Source organism: Callospermophilus lateralis, chromosome 4 (genome assembly GCF_048772815.1).
Source record: "Callospermophilus lateralis isolate mCalLat2 chromosome 4, mCalLat2.hap1, whole genome shotgun sequence".
Lineage (NCBI taxonomy): Eukaryota > Metazoa > Chordata > Mammalia > Rodentia > Sciuridae > Callospermophilus > Callospermophilus lateralis.
Window position 1 is genome coordinate 107,514,652 of NC_135308.1, and position 22,938 is coordinate 107,537,589.

The window sequence follows — 22,938 nt, forward strand, 5'->3', positions numbered from 1 at the left end:
TCTCAACCCTCTCCATGCCGAACCTCCAGCAATTGCCACTGGTTCCTGGAGGGGTTTCTGCTTGGGAGTTTTCTAGTCTGGCAAATCATGGATCTCTGCATTAGCCTGTCAATCTCTCCAGCAGCAGAGGCAATGATTTGCCCTGTGACACCACTTTTCTCATGAATCTAAGAAGAATGATTAGGGTTTTCTGTCCGTTGGGCTTTTTACTTGTTTGAATGTAGGGGTAACTTCTAACTTCTTACATTCCAGACTGGAACCTGAAAGCCTCTTAAACTTTTTTTTTAAAGTTAGTTGTAGATGGACACAATACCTTTATTTATTTTTATGTGGTGCTGAGGATCGAACCCAGTGCCTCACATATGCAACGCATGCACTCTACCACTGAGCCACAACCCCAGCCCCCCACCCTTAAACTTTTTATACTACATATAACACATTGTTGCCTTCTAATATTTGCCTCTTTTGGGACTAAGTGTATACATACCGCCTACATACCCAGAGCTGCAGGTGATAGGTAAAAGAGAAAGGAGAGTGATTCATTCAGATCCTAAACCCACAGGGAATTACCATCAAAAGAGAATCAAAGATCTTTGTGTGTCTGGGCATATATCATTGAGATTTTAGAGTATTAACAATAACAGCAACAAAAACTATTGGGACAGAAAGTGCAGTAGATAGTACCAAGATGTCCAAAATAGAGGGATCTCTGACCAAAATTCATTTACTTAATCCAAGAAAAATTTCAATTCCTACTATCCTAAGGGAAAAAACCCTCCATGATCCCTCATGCCATTCTCTTTGTGGCTGTAGTACAGAGGAGGTTAAAACTATCAGAGATTAATTTCTTCTTAGTTCACATAATAAATTTCTACTCAGACTATAGCAGAGTCCCTTTAAAAGCCCCAATCTCCCCCAAAATCATTTTTTTTTCTGCAACTAGTTTGCTCATGCTGAGAGTGGAAACTGAAGAACTGATCCCAAAGTCTAGGCAGGTGCCAGGAGGATTGAAAAACTGGAATTGTAACATATCTTTGGCTAGTGCAGCCTGGCTGAATCTACATATTTCCTGGCTTTTATTCCTGTAAACTCTCATGTTCCTATACGATGAGCAGGGGAAGGTTCTCTACCTTCCCATCTCTGGCCAAACTGTGATTAAATTCATTTTTTCCTTTTAACATCATTTGCTAATTTATTCTGTGGGCGAGGGGCCATTCAGTCTCTGGGGATCCCAGCAAGGTCTCTTGCCTAGGGTGTGGTAATAAACCTGTTCAAAGGTAAAACGAATACCTCTGAAAGAGTTAGTGTGGGAAAAAAACTCATCTCTGGAGGAAAGAAATTTTAACTGCAATAACTAGGTGTGTTAAGTTCATTATCCTGCTCTAGGAAGGGGGAGGAGAGTTGTGTTTATCAGACTCTAGCTGTAGAAATGCCCTCATACCCTAAATGAACATAGCTGTGAGATACATTGTGGAATCTGCCCTGAGTCCTATGAGATGGGCTGGTTTAGAACATGGCCACAAGCAGGTATCATACAGATCATCAAGGATGTCTCTACCTGTTAGACAACTTCTACAGCAATAGTTCTCAAACTTCAGTGAGTAAATGAATTACCTAACCTAAGGATTTTGATAGTAGATTGAATCAGACATTATCACCGTGTGTGTGTGTGTGTGTGTGTGTGTGTGTGTGTGTGTAGTGATAATGTTTATAACTGTATAACATAACTATGACTGGTGGGATTCTACATCATGTATAACCAGAAGAATGAGAAATTATGCTCCATTATATATGATGTATCAAAGTGCATTCTACTGTCATGTATGACTAATTAAAACAAATTTTTAAAAAAGCTGACAGTAGACAAAAAGTCAGGATGGAGACAGAATAGAGTCCACTGAATAAAATATGAGAACATTGCAAAAAAAAAAAAAAAGAATGTCATATAGTTGGAACAATACAGTATATAGCCTTTTCAGATTGGCTTTTTCACTCCATGTTTATAGTTTCCTCAATGTTTTTTTCACAGCTTTATAGTTCACTTCCTTTTAGTGCTCAATAATTATTTCATTGTCTGAATGTAACCACAGTTATTTATCCATTCATTTACTGAAAGACTTCTTGGTTGCTTCCCAGTTTTGTTTTAAATAAGAAAAAGAGTCCAAATATTTTAGACATGTGTGCAGGAATCATGTGACGTCCAGGATTTCCTTCAAAATAATATCAGAAAAGGGAGTAATGGGGAAACATAAATTGATATCAGCTGGGAGTGGGTGAGGAGTATATAGGGATTCATTATTATATTACTTTCTCTACTTATACATATGTTTGAACTTTTCTATAATAATAACATTTTAAATGCAAAAAAAAATTGTGACTCAGTAAGTCTGGGATGGAGACTGAGATTCTGTGTTTCTGATGATGCTGATGCTGTTGGTTGTGGACTGCATTTTAAATGTTAAGATTATGAAGAATTTCCTCTGGAATAGTCGCTCTCCATTACTGACCGCCAGACAAGCAGCAGCATCACCTGCAAACTTGTTAGAAAGGCGAATTCTTGGGCCCTGTTGGATCCTACTCAATCAGAAATTCAGCGAGTTGGGGACCAGCCATTTGTATTTTACTTTTAACAAGCCCTCCAGGTGACTCTGATGTCTGATAAAGTCTGAGTGCTACTGATCTAGAAAAGTATTTTCCAGCCTCCTCTGGGGAGCTTAAAAACAAGTCAGCCGTGGTTTCCATGCCATACCAGTGAAATGAGAACTGTAGCACGTGGGGCCCTTCCATCATGGATATTAAAAAAAAAAAAAATCTCCCCAGGTGATTACAATGTGTAGCTAAATTTGAGAACCATTGCTGGAGAGACAAGCTCACTTACTTCTTGATTTTTTGCCAGGGAAAGTCTGATAGAGGTCAGAGTGTCTGGGTCTGCTGGGACAGTGGCTCTCCTCCTCCTCTTCCTCACTGTTGCTTTGAATCTATAACCAAGATCCCAGCAGAATATGGTCAGAGCCAGTGGGGCACAGGGGCAAGAAAAGGTGCAGGGTGGTACCTACCTGTGGGGGAAAGAGGTTGAGTGTTTGGGAGACTTGGATAGGAGATAGGAGCTATACATTTGATGAGAGGTGACAAACATGGAAATGATATTGCAAATAAACACAGCCTCTCTCTGTGGCAAGGATTTGAGAGATTTTTTTCTAAAGAATACAAATAATCAATGGCAGTAATACCTGTAGACCCAGGTAAGAGGAGTGCTCAGTTTTAGAGGGTCCACAGGGTGAAGTGTTGGTAGACTTAGATGATGTACCCATCTGCTAGTCATGTGGCCCTGAGCTGGCCCCGGGGACCTGCACTGGTTTTGCCTGGTGTCTATTCTCTCAGAGGAGACTTATTTGCTAGTGTGTGCAATCCCTGGTCTGAGTGGTTAAGGGATTGTGGCATTTGGATATACATGCACGTGGGTGTGCAAAGCTTCTTATACATAGGACAGACATATCCAGATATAGGCAGGGAAGAGGACAGATCAGAGGCTAGGGGGACGCTCATACTATCCTCTCCTAGCACAGAAGTCCTTAGTATAAAACTTCTAGATTTAGAAACTGGACTTTTAGGTCTTAATGGTTACACATTTCTTATGGGGGAGAGAACATATTTTAGTTAATAGTTTCTAGCTTTGCGCATGCCTAACTTCCTTTTGCACTTTCATGAGAATCCCAGCAAATGATAAGGGCAGGTGTGTTTCATGAGAACCTTCAACGGGGATCAGATCAGATAAGAATAACAAAAGCAGCTTTGAAATCTGAATGCTCTTAAGAAACAAGGCCTGTTTCTCTTTCTCCCTGTATATTAATCCATTCTCAAAAGTTTCTGAATTTAATTCAGGAAGTGACACATCTAGGGAGGATAGAAACCCTGGATCTTCTATCCTTCTTACCCAGAAGGACTCCCTCACCTTCTGGTTAAGAATCCACAGATTTTCTCTGCCTTTCTCTCTTTCACCTCCCACCCACTTACCTTCTCTGAGGCCAAAGTGTGTTGAGGCTGCTGGGTTAGAGATCGGTGCAGTTCTGGTCTGTTTTGGTTCTGCCTCCATTTTTGCTGGATGATTGACAAGTCCAATGACTTAACCTTCTTGTCCAAGGAACTCTTTTGAAATAGGCTCTTTCTTGCTTTGCTCTTTCTTTTCCAGACTATCTCATTCGTGGGTGAATGAGCTTCCTTATTGGTAGCCTGTAGACCCCACAGCTCTCTCCTTACCTGTGCAGAGTTTGTGCTCCATTGTGGATTCCCTCTGGTTAGAGAATGTATGCAACAGGGTGTCTCGGGGTTAGAATCCAGATCTTGTGATGGTGCCAGAACTGTGGACATCCGTTGCTGTGTTTCCTCTTTAGGGTAGAAGACACATGGAGAGGAAGCAGGAAGCTGTGAATCCCTTGTAGGGCCGGCAGTCTCTTCCTGTGGACCTTCCTCAAACCCGGGGCCTTTCTGGAGAACCAGCTTCTCTTCTCTCACTCTGTCCATTACTTCCCACACCACTTGGTCCAAACTGTTTCTTTTGGGGGTGTTGTGGGGTGGAGACAACCGATCCCGGGAACCTGTGTACAGGCACATTTTGGAGATAGCTTTCCGGAGGCGTTCTCTGGGTGAGTGGGGCTCAGACTCTGGGGCCAGAATCCTGATGGATGGCACATCCGTTGGGTTGCAATTCCAGAACATATGGGATGGAGTGAATTTTTGGACAGGTGTCTTAGACACGTAGGAGTAGAGACAGAAGAAGGCATCAGCAGTGACGGCCAGGGTTTGCACCTGCTTGAACCTGCCTGGGTACAGGGTTAAAGATGGTGATTCAGGAGCACATCAGCAAATTCTCTCTTAAATATCTCCCTTTAAAAGGCTTCCTAAAGCTCAAACTTCAAAGAAAGCTACCAACTTACCCACTAGTGTTTTTTTTTTTCCCTTTAGATTTTGGATACTCAGGGTACCCTTTCTGGACTTTCTTGACTCTCCATACTCAGAGGATATCCCAAATAGGAAATAGAAAATGGGTTAAGATTTAAAGACATTGATTTGATTCAGCTGAATGAGAGAAGGTCTAAAGGAAGCAAAAGTGGTCTGAGATCTCTTGAAGACTATTTCTTCAAGAGAAAGAAGCAAACATCAAAGTTATCCATATTCCCAAACAACATAAGAGGAAATGGAAGAGACAAAGGGTCAAGTGAATCTAACTAAGAGATTGTAGGATTTGGAACCATCAGACCCCTTTGTGAACAACTGAGGCTGGCAGAAAAGTGGAACATGCATCCATGGTAACACTCACTGGCTAACATGAGGCAGGGGTCCTCCATTTCGATCCTCCGCACCTGAGCCTTCAGGAAGAGCTGGAAATCAATGCCCTTGGCCTGAGAGGGGTTGGTGAAAAATCTTGCAGGGATCCGAGAAGTGTCTTTGTGGTCCTCTTGGCCAAAGCCCAGACTAAAGAGGACATCTTCTGCATCTTCTTGCACCTGGTCCAGAATCTCTGAGATGCTGAAATGAGGGAGTTTGGATAAACAGGAAACAACTTTGAGACCTAGGAAAATCCAGGATATCTAATCAGGAGACATTTCTTTCTGGCCATTTTTCCACCTTTCTCTGTGACTTTGAGAAAAGCTTTCACTTCTTAGAAACTAAATTCTCTGTCTGAAACATGGGAATTGCAATCTGGTTCTAAAACTGAGTAAAATCTCAGCACAGAACTGTGAGCAACTTATTACAGATGAAAAATTTAAATAAATAAGAAAACATTTTGAAAAATGAAAAGCAGTGTAGATGCAAAGAAATTATGTGGTTGTATTATGAACTACTTATGCATTATTAATTAGATATGCTGTGACATATCTGGCTTTTGCTTTGCAACTTGCCACTCAACTTGCCTTAGTAGTTGTATGTGGAACAGTTAAACGATGAGTGCTTCAGAAACATAGGCCTGCTTTTATTCTCACTCTGAAGGCTAAAACAAATCAGTAGGTACATTCAAATCCTGATTATGGAAAATATACCTCTTACTAGCACTATTTTCAGGAGAGAAGCCCTGGGTCACAGAAGATCAAGTGCTCACTCACTCTTTCTTTCTCTCTGGCACCAATCTGTACCTACATTCAAATCTGAGTACTACTGGTGACACCAGTGGTTAATAAATGCATTTCAGACAATGGGGATGGGATAGTTATGGATTATTTGAGGTTTTTAGATAAACATCATCACTCTCTTCAGAAATGATGCTGGGTTTTTTATCCAAATAGGGATGGTCTTGCTTAATTCATAGCTGAAGAGTTAGAATCCTGAATCTATTCTTGGGCTCACCATGGTCTTAAGTGTCCCTATCTGTGAATTGCTGTGAACCAGCCATGGCTGCATGTGGGCCTTTAAAAAAATAATGCGGATACCTGAATCCTCTTTCCTGACATTCTCATTGAGTTGAACTGGGTATAGCTCAAGCTATACAGCTCAGAGAGGATGAATCTCTAAACACAGTCATGTGACAAAGTTTAAGTCTCAGAAACAGGTCTCGAATTAAAAATTTGACTCCAATTTTCAATATTCTCATCACTTTTCTCGTGTTTAAGATTTGTGCATATGTTGTGTACACCCTATAGAATTGTTGAGCCCCTCAGAGTCAGTCTGTCTGCTTCAGCTTTTTAAATTCTATAGTGATTGAATGACCAGCATTAACTGATACTTTATTGCTTCATTCAATCCAAAAATTGGTTGATGGATCAATACACGTTTATTGAGTACTTACTGTGAGTCTTGTCACTGTGACGGTAACATTACTACACCTCCTGGAGTAGAATGTTCGGTGGGAGAAGATACCTGTATTTTATATATAGGATCCAGTTCCCTGCATCCCCCACTGTTCTTGAAGCAAAAATGGTCATATTTTTCAAGTGTACATAAAAGCTCCAGTGAGACATCCCAGAAAAAAGGGAAATAGCTCTTAGGTCCATTCTCCTCTGCTTCTCATCTTCCTCACCCTCCCAGTCCTACTGAACTTAGTATTTACCTTGAACTAGTCTTGTTGGTCCCACCAGTCATGCTGCTGGATGCCAAACTACAGCCAAGATCAAGTAGCTGTCCAGGCCTGGGTGTGTGGAGAAAACTCCTGCAGAGATCAAAGCTGATGTCATACAAACCTCATTGCCAGCCTGCACCCTGGCACCAAGCATCCCCACTGGGTATATCCACCCTCTGCTGGATGCCTTTGAACTATTTGTGGAAGAAACTCAGTCTATGTCCTCATTGCTGCTTAGAAAATTTCAGTCTCTATTATAAATCGGTTTTAATTGCTTTGATTCTGGTCTTACTCTAGTTTTCCATCTCCTAAAGGAGACATCATTCACCCTGGCTGACCCTTACGCTTACCTGGGGAAAAGCTTTCCATTGGCGGCCAGCAGTGTGGCTGGACAGGAACAGAAAGACAAAGAACATGTTAAAAGGGAAAATGAAAATCACTGGAGTTGCTCCTCTGAACTTAAAACAGCCCTTCTATTCCCTTACACCACTGCTACAGGCTAGCTGGACCCCAAGAATTCTGCTCTTAGTGGGTCTTAAGATTACTTAGCATAGTTTAGAAGGGGGACAGATAAGGCAGAAGACACCTGACCTCTAAACTTTTAACCCATGACTGATGTCTAGGTAAGAACCCCCCAACCCCCATCCTGAGGTGGACAGTCATTCTGCTCTCAAGGCTCCTGTTCCTGACCCACCACAAGACTCTCTATAGGTCCAGGAGAAATGGTAGGTGGTTGGGCCTTCCTGCTGTACTCAAGTCCCTTCTTCCTGCAGAACAATCTCTCTTAAACCCAGGACTCAGCCTTCTCTGGGCTTTCTATAGAGAAAACGGTCTTGAAGATGTCTGGGCAACAAATATTACATTGATTTTTATGTTATCTTCCCAGGAGCCAAAGCCAAGCTGCAGTGATGGACGTTTGGGAGTCATGATAGGCTGGCGAGGAAGCGTTTCTGAGCATTCCCGCTATCTGTTTTTGCATGAGAGCATAATGAGACCATTCTTTCTCTACAGAAAGAACCCCAGAGAGAGCCTGCTTCTTTCTCAAGTTTCCCCCTTCTATACTTTCCTTAATTCATCCAATGTGTAGCTTCTTCCCTTGTCTCAACCTCAGAGAGCTGTGAAACTTACCCTCTGCTCCAAGGGTCAAGTCATCCTCAAAGCTGGCCCCATGGCCGTAGTACTCTGTCAAATAATCAGGTGAGGGTCACGTAAAATTAGTCTGGAACACACGCACGCACACACACACACACACACACACACACACACACACACACAAAGACACAATTGCATATTTGAACATCTACACAAATCCTTAGATTTGCACAACCACATATGACATTAGGCATCCACATGTTTCCAGAGCTACCCTGGGGAATTTCACTCATGTTTTGATTCAGAATCACACATACACTCACATATACTAACCCGTGTTTTATATCACACAGTCCCTTGCCAAAAGGAAAACACATGAGGGTGTGCATGCTCACACACAGACACACACATATATATAAATGCACACGTTTTATAAAGTGCTTTTCCCATAGCAGTGGTCCTTGGCTGAGCACCACTAACAGAAGATAATTTTTTGAGTATTGGTGAGCTTGTGGGCTCCGAGCTGGCACTTTCTTTTGAGCCTTCTGGACTCCCTTGTAACAACAAAAAGGTGTTTTGCAGACACTTTAGAGATATGCAAGCATTGTTAGGTGTGTATACCACTTCCCCCCCCCCCCCAATAGCTGTAGTGCTCTTCAGGTAGAAGAGCAGAACAGAGTCCATACTTACCATTGTAGATGGATTGTCCTGCTTCTTCACAAAGCCCCTCTTCAGAGTCTCTAAAATCCAAAAATCATCTTATACGTTGAAATCACTACAGTTTTTATTGGACTTTTCCTGAATGATCTCCCACATATTCATATTATTTTCCAATGGGAGTCAGCAGTACTTAATTTGCTTTTTCTTTTGGAGAAAGCTAAGTCAGTGGTTACTTGATGGACAAATTTATAGAGGTGTCAATGAGGAGCTGGGATTGGAATGTACTATATTTTGATGGTACTGCCATTGTCCTGGCGCCATTGTTTAAGGCCAGGTTTGCAATGATTCTTCGGTCTTTAGGTAAAATATAAAATAGGGAATAAAGAAGAAAAACTACATGCATTTATAGAAGAGGGGTTTTGGTGCCATATTTTCCAAATCACAAACATCATTTTTTTTTCCTTAAAGATTTTAGGAAATCACCTTATCTAACCACACCTCCTTTTTCTTGGAACCACCATCTTGCTGAGTATCATGTCTTTCAGGAAACAGCAGAACTGCACCCTGGCTATTTTTAAGATTTTGAGATATGGTCTTATCAAACATTTACCATCTCTACCAGAAGAACAAACGGAAATCAGCATAAGTGGTGGTAAGAAACAACTCAGTTTTATAAACAAGGAAGGAATTTGCTGTCTTTCAAAATAGGTGATTGAAGTAATCTGTGAAAAAGCTTTGAACTGGGACTAGCACCTCTGGTTCCAGACTTGGCCTCTTGTTGCTAGTGTGTTCTCAAATACTGTGTAAGAGCCTCGGATCTCTAGATTTTATCATGAGCTAAGTCCACTTCAGGCACTGATATGTAGTGAGATTTTTAGAGTTTGCTTTCCTGAAAATTTTTAAAATAGCAGTTATGCATGATGCTTTGAATGTAATCTCAAGTGATGGCTAGAGAGGAAAAAGGTTGGAATGATGAGTTAGTAGGGAAACAGACTGGAGCTGGCCCTAAACAAGCCTCCCCTTTTATCCATCTCCAGCAATTCAGATACCTCTCAGGCTTTTGGAGTATTACTTGACAGGATGTTTAACAACAGCAATGGGATTAATTAATCAAATCCGTAGATCAAGTGGCACTTACATTTTACAAGATAAATCATTACCTATCTAGACAACTTTTGCTTGTACCTTCAATACTGAAAGGTATTGAAGCTTAAGCTAATTAAGAACAAGTAACTCTAATAAACAACTAGAAGTACAATATATACTTTTGTCCTTTCACATAATTACACAAAAATGTGTTATAATGTAATACTACAAATGTGTGTATATATTAAAATATTTTAAAAATTCATAAACATTAATATTTACTATGAGTGCTAAAATGCTATGATAACTAATATAGTCATCTAATACTAGAATATTAGATTTATATTGCATTTTATGCTTGTGTTATTGCTATACACTATAGGTTGAGAATCTTTTATCCAAAATGCTTGAGATCAGAATTTGGGTTTTAAAAATTTTAGAGTATTTGCATATACATAATGAGATATCTTGGGGGATGGGGCCTAATTCTAAGCATGAAACTCATTTATGTTTTATATACACTCTGCACACATAGCCTGAAGGGAATTTTATGTGATATTTTTAGTGTACTGCATTTTGACTGTGACCTATCCCATAAGGTCAGATGCGGAATTTTCCACTAATGGTTTCATGTCAGCCCTCAAAACATTTCAGATTTTGAAGCATTTTGGATTTTAGGATTAGAGATGAAATTCCTAAGGCATACTATTACCAGAACTACAATTAAAACAGACTACTATCCCACTTCTAGGTTGTACCCAATGGAAATGATGGTGCATATTCATTCTCTCTCTCTCTCTCTCTCACACACACACACACACACACACACAAACACACACACACACACACACACACACACACTCTAGTCATTAATAATCCAAAAAGGAAACCCCAGAATCTCTACTTAGTGTAAAATGGAAAAACTTATAATGATAATTATGTAATTTAATACTACTGAAGGATAAAAAAGAATGATCTACTGCTACATGTAAATGCATGGATAAACATCACAAATATAATGCTAAACAAATAAACAGATAAAATAGTATATATTGCACGATTCTGTTACATAAAGTTTAAAAATTCTAAAACTTGTCTATAATATTATAAATCAAGATATTGATTACCCTGGTAGGCGGGGTAGTAAATAGAGGGAGACAGAAAGGGGTTTTTGGAGTGCTGGTAATGGTCTTCTTCAGGTTTCTGGGTTGCGTTCCTTTTGTGAAAATTCACTGAGCTCTATACTTAATGCTCACTGATTTTCCATAAAGTATATTATACTTCAATATAATTTGTATTGAAATCAAACATGTGCTGGGTGCAGTGGTGCACAACTGTAATCCCAGTGACTTTGGAGATGGAGGCAGGAGGATTGCAAGACCCGGTCTTAAAAACAAAACAAAACAAAACAAAACAACACAAAACAAAACAAAACAAAACAAAAAAAACCAACAGGACTGGGGATGTAGCTCAGTAGTAAAGTACTCCTGAGTTCAATCCTCAGTAGGCCCAAAAGCAAAGCAAAGCAAAACATAAACAAACAAAAACTGATGATATGTATACTTCAATAAAATTTGCTATTCAGTAGACACAGTCTTTATTGGGTGCTCATCCTACAGTTCTCTAGTCGTGCCCTTCTCTAGTTGCAGTCATTTTGTATTCTCTTTTTGGGGACCAGCTTGGGGCAGTGAGCTTTCCTGTGTGTGTGGTGGGGGGAATCTACCACAGAGTATGAACATGAGCTGGATCTATTGATGCCTTCTTACTAAGCATGATGATTTGAAACTTCATGGCCTACACCCAGGTCCCACACATTCATAAGTCACTGTGTAGACAAGAAAATCAATGACTGGGGACTAGATCCATAGCTGCTCCCCTCTTCTCATTCTTGTGTTGAAAGGTCCCTTAGCATCATTTCAACTGTGAATTAGAGGAGCCAAGGTACTGTTCTTCCTGTAGATCCAATTCATAAACAAATAGTTGTGTGTGGAATCGGATTGTGAGAAGAAGCATGTGGCTATTTTGAGCTCCTTCCAGCAGTTTACATAGATGTCTGCCTGCAGAGATTTAAGTCGAAGCCCTCATGATGATTTCTGGGCTCTGAACTCTTACTCCTGATGATTCATGAGCAAGGTTTTTGTGTCCCAGAAAATTCTTTGACAGTGTAAGGGGAGAAAGAACACAGGAGAGCCATGATTTGTAAAGATGTGCATGTTCTAATCCTGTAGCAGAAAGGAGTGCCACTAGATTTCAGTGGCACTGAGAGACTGACACTAAATTGTCCAAGAAGGTGGTGGATTTTCTTAGAGAACTTGGAGAAAAGAAAGCCTTCTTGCTACCAGAGGATATTTGGTATTGAAAATGGAAAGAAAATGGAAACTTTTGGTCTTGGAATCGAATTTGTAAAGTGCCTCTAGGGCAACCTAGTGGACAGATAAACAGTGAATGTACGTACCTGGTGCATCTGTGGCCCTGGCTGCCTAAGAATTGAAGACCACGGCACCTCAGAATGTCATGCTTAGAGTGTGCTTTTCCTGTCTTCTTCCTATCTGCTTACCAAAGGCCAAATGTTCTCTCACCATCATCAATCATTCTCATCATTATTATCCTTCAATTTCTTTAATTTCCCCATTACAACTAAAAAGTGCAATCATGCTGAGAAATATGCCATTAGATGATATCATCAGTGTGCAAACATCATAGAGTGTACTTACACAACCCAGATCAGCTATGATGTCACTTGGTGATAGAATCTTAGGGGACCACTGTTGTACATGCAGTTTGTCACTGACTAAAGTGTCAACAAGAGGTGCATGACTCTTGAATTAGAATTAGAAAATAAGAAAATTGGAAATGTTTTCTAAATCTAACAGATCCCTTTCCAGAGACAAATGTGAGCATGTCAATAGATTTATGGCCTTTTTGAGTTTAAATATTGAAAATTTTTTCAAAATATAGAAAAGAACTATGACAGGTCCCCCTGTGCTCACCACCTGGCTTTCACATTTGAGCCATATGCCATATATTAGCTTCAGGAAGAAATATAATGTTAAATAATCAATAACAGAATCTTAAATAAATAATAAAATATTAAAAGTTTAACTAAAGTCTCATTGATTTTCATTGTATCTACTCTTTCACTTTCTAGTGGTAATCACTTTCCAATAGTTGGTGTATATTATTTCTGATCATACTTTTTCCTAATAGAGGTAGATAGAAAGATAGATCAGTAGGCCAATAGATAGATTTTATGAAATTACAAGTAGGTATAAAACTCCTTTTAAATCAGACCATTTGTACACCATTCTAGAGTACAAAGCATGTATCTATATATCATCTCATTTAAATATCACACTTTATTATTTGACACTTCATTATTCAAGTGTTATACTTTATAGGGAAGGAATCTACCACGGAATTTCACTTATTTGCTACACAGGTAGTAGCACAAGAATTGGGCTCGACTCTTGGAGGCTTTTCACTCACCAGACCATCTTATTTTAAGTTTTAGATGAGAGTTTATCTTTGTAGAATATAGATTTTCTTGAGTTTACAATTTTGTAGAACATATTTCTTGAGCTTACAATTTTGTATTTCTGTGAATTTATTCATTTTAACTAGAATGTAGTATATTTGAAATTAAGGAGCATATTTGAAAATATGTGGCACCTTGTCAGACAATTGGACATTTACCAAATGCACATGTAAATTGATAAGACTCAAGAGTAGTTAATGAGATAAAGACATTAGCTGAGCCAAGGGTTTCTCCTGTTCACACCTGTACAGCACTTTAAAACCCAGTAACCTGCAAAACATTCCTATTATCATTATCCTTTATCTTCCATTATGTTGAGGATGACTAGTTGGCTTTGAAGTCAATGAACTATGAGTAAAATTAGAATAACAAGGACAACATATTTCATAAACTATAAAAACAAGCACAAAATAAATCCTCCTTACATTGCCTTCTAGGGCAGAGTTCTCAATGACTAGGGACTAGACCCATAGCTGTTTCCCTCTTCTCATTCTTGTGTTGAAAGGTCCCTTAGCATCATTTCATCTGTGAATTAGAGGAGCCAAGGTACTGTTCTTCCTGTATGTCCAATTCATAAACAAATAATTGTGTGTGGAATCAGATTATGAGAAAAAGCATGTGACTATTTTTAGTCAACCTTGGATTATTTGGTGCTCTTTGTTTCTTACTGAATAAAGAGTGGGTTATTGATGTCATTAATGGATGAATTTAGATTAAGTCTATATAAAGCTTGAGACATTCCTGCCTTCCTGGAGAGAGAATAAGGATGTGCAGGAGCTAATACATTCTGAGAATTCTTTCTCACAAAAGCCATCAGGCTTAAGTAGGTCACTAGCTTCGGCTTTGTGTCTGGGTAGACTGAACCCAAGACGATAGAGGCTGAAGGAGTGTGGGTTTCCTATTCCAGTGTTTCTGAGCAAAGAGATGGCACACTTTGCTTTGAAGGGCCTGAACTCTTCACTGCTTTGAATGACATTGGTGACCCTGAGCCCTCCTCCTGATCTGCAGCAGAGACAGAACAATGGTGCACTGCTCCTCGGCAAGAATGATCCTCTTTCTAACTCCTGTTTTGTCACACAGTGTGGGACTCCAGTCTGAAGGGGGAAGTCGTGGAGTGGGAGTCTGGAACTCAGCCCCGCCATGTCCCATAGATACCCATTTCTGCCTGTTCTTTAGTTCACATCCACCTGAATTCCCAAGCCTTCAGCCTCACTACAGGGTTGCATTTGCTTCCCATCCTGGATTAGCAGCTGACGCCAAATCCTTTCAACACCCCGTCAATCACTGTCAACCTCATCACCTCAGGTCTGGTTCAAAGCCATTGGCCTCTCCGAGTTCCTGAGGAGCATGCCCATTAACATAGCGGACCCCCAACCACATTCTGTGCCACAGTTTGTCCAGCACTCACTCACCCGCAGTCCTGCAGCCAGTCTTCAATCTTATGGATTGGATTCCCTAGAAAAGTCACACATCACATCACTGTGAGGCCTGAAGGGAACCAGACCTCTTCCCGGCAACTCAACCCGTCCCACAGGTTTATCCTCATTTAAGCCATATCACGATTCATTTTTTTCCCCATAAAGGGATACCCTTATATGAAGGTAGTGATTTATGTCTTCTCTCTCTGGTTCTATTATCCCTTCACCCCTGGGACCTGGGAAATGCCCAAGAGGTCAGGGAACAGGGATGGCTTCTTTTTCAAAAGATGTGCTTTTTATTTCCTACCAAATAAGCAAGAGTCGGTTTATTTGTGTCAGAAGTTTTGTTTCCTCTGTGTGGTCTCATCTGAACCTCCAAGAAGCTCTGAGAAGCAGGTAGGAAAGGAACTACTATTTCAACTGGACCAGTACGTCTTAGGTAAGTGACTTCTCAAAGGTCACACAGCTTGTTAGTGACAGAGTTGCAGCCAGAGTCCAGGCATAGCTTGAGCATAGTCTGTTACATAGACAAAGTCAAAACCTCCCCAAGCCTTCATTCACAGACTACCCCTAACCTCTGCTTCCCACAGAAGCTTCTCAGGATGATGCAGAATGTGCCCCTTTCTAACCGTATGACTGCCTCTTTCTTGCATAATTTCTATCTTGTATTTCTTTATGCCCTTTCCCTTAAAGTCATTGAGATCTGTTGAAAGGAGCCTCTCTGAGATCCTAGTCTAAACAAAGGGGCCATGCTCTCTGTCTGTGGGCCTGTGTCACCTTCTTCCTACCACCAGACTGTGTGGGAGTCTGTGTGATGTCCAACTGCCTCTTACCTTCCTGGAAAACATCGTCCAGGCTGGAAGGCTCAGGATCTGGGACATCCTGCAGGGCGGCTGCTGCTTCCTCTTCCAGGACCTGGGTCTGCCAGTTTCGGCTTTGACGGAGCCAGGCCCGCCGTTTCTCCCAGGACGTGGGGCTCAGGACAGAGGCCTCCATGGCCCAGGCTCACACTTCAGGGCCTCTCAGCGCGGTACTGCTTTCCTGAGGGTAGAAATAGCCATGTTCCTCATGGGTTCAGAAACCACTCCTTCCCATCTCCACAGGGAGGAGCCTGATCTCTGCCCATGCAGGGGGAGGGAGGAGGTGCCTCGCTCATCTTCTACCCCCTGCAGAAAAGAAATTCTCTGTCACCTCTAAACACCAGAGCAAGCCTTTGAAATCAGTAAGTCCTAAAGCTCCAAACATCACAGGGTTTCAGGGACATTGAGAAGGCTCTTCTGACTTCAAGTATTTGTATTTTTATGGTAACTGAAATGGATATTAAAGAACAGTCTTCTTTAAGCCTCAAGGATTTTGTCTCCCAGAATCTTCTATTGACACCAAAATATCTTTACATTTACAATTCACAAAATTCTCTTAATTCTCTCCTCATCCAGATATATAAAAAAAAATTTAGGTTTTCAGAAGTCAAACAGCTTTTCCAAGGTTCCACAGCCCGGATGTAATTACCTACAGTAATTCTGGATTTTTTTTGTTGGTTTCTCTTGATCTGTTTTGTTTTCTTTTGATATATTAGGTGTTCACATAGGATTTTTCTCAGGAAAATCAAAGCTGTGATACAAACAAGGAGATTCTGCTTTAAAGCAATTAGCAGATCGCACCTTTGAGATAATTACTTTCTGATCTGTCAACTTGTGTTTCTGCATAACTGTGGGTTACTTACCCAGTTTATCAGTGCAATAACTGATTCAAATGCATTGATTTCATTTAACATTATCTAATCAACACTTCTGTATTCTTCTGAAAAATACATAACTATGGCTCTAGACACAGATTCAAAGAGGAAGAAAGACAGGCAGAATAATTCAATTGTCCAGATAGAGCTCAGAGAGGCTGCCCTGTCCTCTGTCTCTTCCAGGCCAGCCCCACCAACGTCCCTCCTCAGCGAGGAAGTAGATGTGGGACCAGGGCTCTCTGTCTTACCCCCATTTCCTTGAGCTGCCACGAACTATTTTATCTTCAGAGCTACACTTTTAATTGTTGGAGTCAGGAAAAATAAAAAGAAAAAAAGAAATAAGAGTGACAGTTTCCAGAGACTTCCATTCTTTCAAGACTTAAAAACAAAATCATTAGTGAGATAGTCAATGATTTAGGAACTAAAATAGCTATTTTTGAAGAGAACATCCTGAACATAAAATGTATTCCTGGGGCAATAAAATTGTTTTAGATGCCACTGCTTGCTGCAGACAAAATATATCCAGAGAAAAATAATACAGAATGACGGCTGTCTGATCCAGATTCTTTTGTGTCAGGTCCAGTCCAAGGCATTTTTCCCCCCAGGGGAGACAGCAGTTAGCACTGTGAGGCTTTGTGTTTACTCTGGGCAACTGGTGCTTTGTGCCTTTTAGGGAAAATTAAATCATTGAATTAAGCTTGTGTTAGAGGGAAGCCACATGGTGGGTAGCAGACAGGACTTGCTGTCCTTGGGCGATAAAGAAAGGATGAAGCTGCCAACAGAAAGAACTTAACAAGAGAGTCTGAAAAACCTTGATCACGGTGCATTTTCCTAGTCTTGACCTCCAAAATATTTAATAGGTTGGCTCCAGCCAGCCCAGAGAAGAAAATATCAAAGACTGACTTGCCTATTGTCCTTAATCCCTGCAAGAAGTGGACGTCACGCGATCATAGGGACACTTCAGTGCATGAGAAGAACATTTTTGGTGCTTAGAAGAATTTAAAAGGAAGGCTGGAGGTCAGGAAGGAAAAAGGAAAGAAGGAGAGGAAGAGAGGGAGGGCAGGGTAGCTGACTTCCACACTCTGCCAATCACTAATGGTAAAACCTTGGAAAATTCAATCCTTTTCTCTGGTCTCGGTTTATCAGTGAGGACTTTATGGCTTTAAGATTTGCTGTCTCTACTATATAAACTTCTGGATGTCTCATGTTAGAGCAAAATCCCCATAATGCCTAGTGTGGTGCTGGCATCTCACTAATTGAGATGATAGATAGAAGGTTTCAACATCTCCTGTGATATGAATCTATTTTATATTCCTCTAAGATGTCTGAAACTGCCTCACAGTCATACAGGTGAATTTCTTCTCCGATTCCTTTCAGTCCTCAATTTTCTTGTCCCCTTCCTTCTTCCTCTCCCTCAGTCTTGGCCACACTCTCCCTGCAAATCCCAGCTCTTAACTGACTTCCCCCAGGAAGCCAAGCTGGGCTTTCCCCAGCCTACCCTGTCACCAAGGCCCTTTTCTTCTTAGCCTTTTCTTCTTAGTTATCATCACTAACATACTTTACATATTTATTTATTGATTGTCTACTCTTCAGATTAGAATATGAGCTCCAAGAGGACAGAGATATTTGTTCAGCTTGCTCACTGCTGTGTTCTAATGCCTACACAGAATCTAATACATAGTAGTTGCTTAATAAATACTAAATGTTTAGTAGATGACCATTCTCCATGAGAACTCAATGCTTTCTATAGACATCCCAGACACATGCAGCTTCAAAACTGTGATAATAAGATTTCACTATGTGCTTACTAAGAATATAAAAAGATATTTTGGGCTGAAAATTGAAGAGAAGAGGGAAGACTCTTTTATAACTTGTTTTTGCCCTAGGAGTTCCTGTAATTGAGGACAGAAGTTGTATTTGCATGCCTATTCCTATTTGCTATCTGTCTTTATGGCCTATATATAGTAGTTTTATTTATGTAAAGACCTAAGATAAAATGCTTATGGAAACAGAATCCTTAATGCTCAAGGGGAGTTCCAGACAAAGACTTAGGAATAAATGGCAACAAACAGACTAAGAGAGGTTGCATGCTCTATGGCCCACTGAGAAGAAGGACCAGCAAATTCTAGGCAATTCTGGTGAGAAGGGAATAATTTGTTCACTTGAAAAGTCAACAGTAGTCTTGGGTATGAGAGAAAAGATGCAGGGTCTTCACAACGGTGATGCACTGGACATGGTGTGGGCAACTAAATTAATTTCCCCCAATCTTTGGCACCCTTGGGTTACAGACAACTACAAATACTATAAGAGCAGCAGTGTTAGGAGGCAGGGGAAAGCAGAACTGTCTTGTTTATGGTAACGGGAGGAAGCTATACTGCTGGGAGATAAGAAACAGGCATTCTTTGCGGAAATCTGGAGGAAGTGACCCATGGTCATCAGAAAAGCACATCAGTATTGTTGTAGAGAATTGAAAGACAGATACACTTAGATGTCAAAATAGGAGTTTTGAAGTCCTTGGGGCCCCTTGTCATATGGAGAAGGGCACAGACACACTTCCTCCGAATAAGCCAATCAAAAGCACATTCTTAGAACACAATGTAAAGTGAAAAGAGCACTGGCTGCCAGCATTGATGAATTTATTTTCACACATCGCATTTGAGTTTGAAATACCCGCAGGTATCTTTTCTCCCACTTCCCCACTAACCCAAGAAGCCCCACCCTGGGTTTCATTACTTCTTGCTTGAATTACTCTAAGCCTTATCCTTTCCCTCTGCTATCATGTTCTGCACTTTCCCTCTACACTTCCCTCGATTTCTCTAATGCATTTATATACTTTTCCCATTAAAACATAGGAAATGATTCAGTGGCCTCTGGAGTTACTTCCCACTTTACAAATCTCCTATTAAATGCACACTGAGTTGTGGGGATCCCGGACTTGCAGATTTCACTGACCCAGGGAAGTGATGGGCCTGACAAGGGAGGCCCAGCTGGACTCCAGAGGAATGAGTTTCAGTCAGGGGTTGCTCACCAATGCCCAGCACTTCTTGGATTTTCTGCTTCTTTGTTTCAGCTTACACAGTGCCATTTATCTTCTATTTCCCTGTTATAGGCCAACTTAAAGGATCTTTCTTTGATCAACCTCTAGCAACTGGCATGCATGCCATACTGTGTCATACTCGACATGACAGCAAGGGGCTACCTTTCTTGTCATTATGTCCCATTCTTTCTCATCTTTCCCCAATCCCTACCTCATGACTTAGGAGTGCTTTTCAGTGGGCGTGGCTCAGTCATTGCTATAGGGGCAGAGAAGCAAGAATCAGGTTGGTGTTAGAAAATGATCCTCAGCTGGTGTGTATCATAGGACAGGTGCTCCTGATTTTCCTCCTGGTCTCAGATCCTATGTATACCTGCTGCCTCCCTCATAGTGAAGAAGAGAGAGGCTTGGGCATGGTCTTCCCAGTCCTTGGTTGGTACAACATAAAGATCCCTCAAGTTTAATGAAATTTATAAAGTTTAAGCTAACAAATTATTCTATCTTCAAAAACTAGTTTCCATTTATTTTGATTATTCTAGGAGTAGTCAAAAATTCCTTTGAAGGTGAAATCTATCACCTTCTTGGTTCTGGATTATACTATATTTTTGTATTTAACCTCCTCTATGAGAGTAGAAGTCTGAAGCCCGCAGGTATCTTTTCTCCCACTTCCCCACTAACCCAAGAAGCCTCACCCTGGGTTTCATTACTTCTTGCTTGAATTACTCTAAGCCTTATCCTTTCCCTCTGCTATCATATTCTGCACTTGTCCTCTACACTTCCCTCAATTTCTCTAGAGATTTGTTCCCTGAAACCTTTTCCACAATCTGTTTATAGAGTTCTGCAGTCTGACTACAACCAACTAGGGGAAGAGAGAATTCTCCCTGTTCTGAGCATGCTGTGGTTAAAGTGGAAATTGTAGCACTCAGAATGGAGGCAAGACAAGAGAAATCGCCTCTAGTGGTTTGAGATTTGGGAACTGTGTAAGAGCTGTGAACTTCCAACAAAGGATCATCATCAGAAGCAGAAACTGCAGCAGTAGCAGCAGACCTTTAGCAGTATGTCACTATTGCTGAACTGAGGACACCACTTGACTTTCAGTTTCTGTTCATTGACATGCAACAGTCAAATCGATGGTGACTCACAATAGCTGATATGTCTAATATTTATCTGTCCTGTAAACTACTTCACTTGATCTTGACAAACACTTTAGAACTAATCATCATTACCTGCAGCTCAGAAGGAGACCTATCTTGTCCAAGGTCACATATTTAGGAGGAGCTTGTAGAGCTGAGATTTAGACTCAAGTTGACCTGATTCCATGCTGTACACAGTCTTTCCACTAATTATAGAATAGGAAAATATCCTAATGTCACCATCCAAGTGTCCGTCATGGATGTAATCAGGGATAAAGGAAAGGAGAAACTGTTTTAGTAAATTCTGTATTTTACATGACTGTGTAAACTCTCCATCTTATAGTCTCGTATGGAAGAGGCAACATAAACCCAATGTAATTTGTACTTTGTGATAATCTCTGTGAAGTAAGTATTACTTGCTTTGTTTGTGTTATTAGTATAATTTTCCCTCTTGACTCCTACTAGAGATTATGAAGCAGTTTTTATCCTTTCTGAGGCTTATAAAGCAGTTTTTTTTTTTTTTTGCAAGGACCTAGTTAGGTTCTACTTGCAAGGAGAAATTCTAGAATTCTCTATTGTTTTCAGTTTTTTTTTTTTTTCTGAGCAATATCCCCAGTACTTTTTCTTTTTTATTTGAGAAAGGGTTTTGCTGAGTCGCTTAGGGACTCATTAAGTTTTTGAACTTGTGATCCTCCTGTCTCAGCCTCCCGTGTTGCTGGGATTGCAGGTATGTACTATTGTACCCAGCTGCTTTCTGGTTGTTATGGCAGTCAGAACATTTAACAATGGTCATGTGGTGGCACTGAACAATCAGAGTTGATAACTGTCACAGTCCTGTAGGTGGGCCAAATAAGTGACTGGCTGATGTGGCACTGAATTTTGGGAACTAGGCTGGGAAATCTTTTGGGAAGAAATGGGATAACTGAGTTGATGAGCACTCAGAAGTCTTGGAGCAATGGGTATTTATCATAATTTGCTATGGACACATTTAATATTTCAATATGCATGGACCTACCTATTTGCATCTGCCAAATATCAGCTCTGCTGATGGGTGCTTCAAAATGGGGCTTTTGTGGGGGCGTAGTAAGAATAGTCAATGCTGCTTTTTCTTTAAAGTTCAGAGTTTTATTTAGAAACTCATAAGAAGAAAAACTGTAGAAAGAACTTGAATCTTGGAATTGAAGTAAAGTAGGGATTAAAGTTCTGTCTACTGGGGGACTAACACATAAACTTTGGGGGTGCACACTTAAATCTTATCCAAACTATAACATTCATGAGGTTTATTCTGGTACACAATTAAGTTCTCTAGAAATGGTTTGATTCTTTGGGCTTTGGATTTTAAGGTTTTCTGGGTAGGACTAGAGCTGCATTTATTCTAGAGCTAATTCTGCTCCTCCTTTAAGACATGGTGGTTAATCCTGTCCAGGCTACTCCATCTTTGGCTAGAGTGGAAGTCAGCTGTTTGAAAACATTTGGTTTTAAACTGTCATGAGGTGAGCAGTTTTCCTTCTCCATGTGTTGCCTGCCATCGTATACTCCCCCACCACAGGCCCAAAGGCAACTGAAGGATTTCAAAAGCCTGGTGAAAGTAACATGATGCTTGAATGATGAATGGGAGAACAGGAAAAGCAGCCATTTCTGGAAATTTCTGATGCCCTGCATGACGCCTGACTATCATAGATCCAGACAGAATGCCTGGCCTCCACCAGAGACCCTGTGCTGCTGCCCTTTCTCCTAAACAGATCTGAAACTTCTGCAAGCTGGCATCTAAATCAGCTTCTGTTGAAATGAGTACAGGTTGGCTCTGAGGCAGCTCTGTCCAGGGCTACAGTAAAAAGATAGTGATCACCTTTTACCCCACAAATGAAATATCTATTCTAAAATGTGCTGATTTAACCATGTAACAATGGTTATGGATTGAACTGTCTCCCCCTCCCAAATGATATTTTTAAGTCCTAAATCCTGGCACCTGAAATAGGGTCATAGCCATTGGGTGAGGTTATACTGGAGTAGAGTTTGTCCTTATAAAGAAAGGGGAGACTCAGCACAGAAGGAAAATGACTTGAAATGATGGTAACTGAGATCACTGTATGCTGCCACAAGCCACGGTTCCTAGAGCTACCAGAAACTGGAAGAAGATGAGGAAGCCAGAAGGGAAACCCTGATGGGAATGTGCAATGGGGAGACATGTTTG

The 22,938-nt window shown here is 40.7% G+C and overlaps 1 protein-coding gene across 2 annotated transcripts in view; it reads right to left on the bottom strand.

The window, feature by feature from the left end:
• Positions 1-22,938, bottom strand: part of Tespa1 (thymocyte expressed, positive selection associated 1) — a 37,210-nt gene that overhangs the window by 13,192 nt on the left and 1,080 nt on the right. The window contains exons 2-10 of one of the 2 annotated variants that reach the window (XM_076852934.1): positions 15,676-15,883; positions 14,837-14,879; positions 8,834-8,883; positions 8,180-8,233; positions 7,402-7,438; positions 7,043-7,141; positions 5,318-5,526; positions 4,015-4,820; positions 2,879-2,978 (exon numbers count right to left, since the gene is read on the bottom strand). In XM_076852934.1, the coding sequence (XP_076709049.1) occupies positions 2,879-2,978; positions 4,015-4,820; positions 5,318-5,526; positions 7,043-7,141; positions 7,402-7,438; positions 8,180-8,233; positions 8,834-8,883; positions 14,837-14,879; positions 15,676-15,838 (1,561 nt within the window). In that variant the 5' untranslated portion in view covers positions 15,839-15,883. The remainder of the gene's footprint in view (positions 1-2,878; positions 2,979-4,014; positions 4,821-5,317; positions 5,527-7,042; positions 7,142-7,401; positions 7,439-8,179; positions 8,234-8,833; positions 8,884-14,836; positions 14,880-15,675; positions 15,884-22,938) is intronic. The other variant, XM_076852935.1, reaches the window with a different exon arrangement.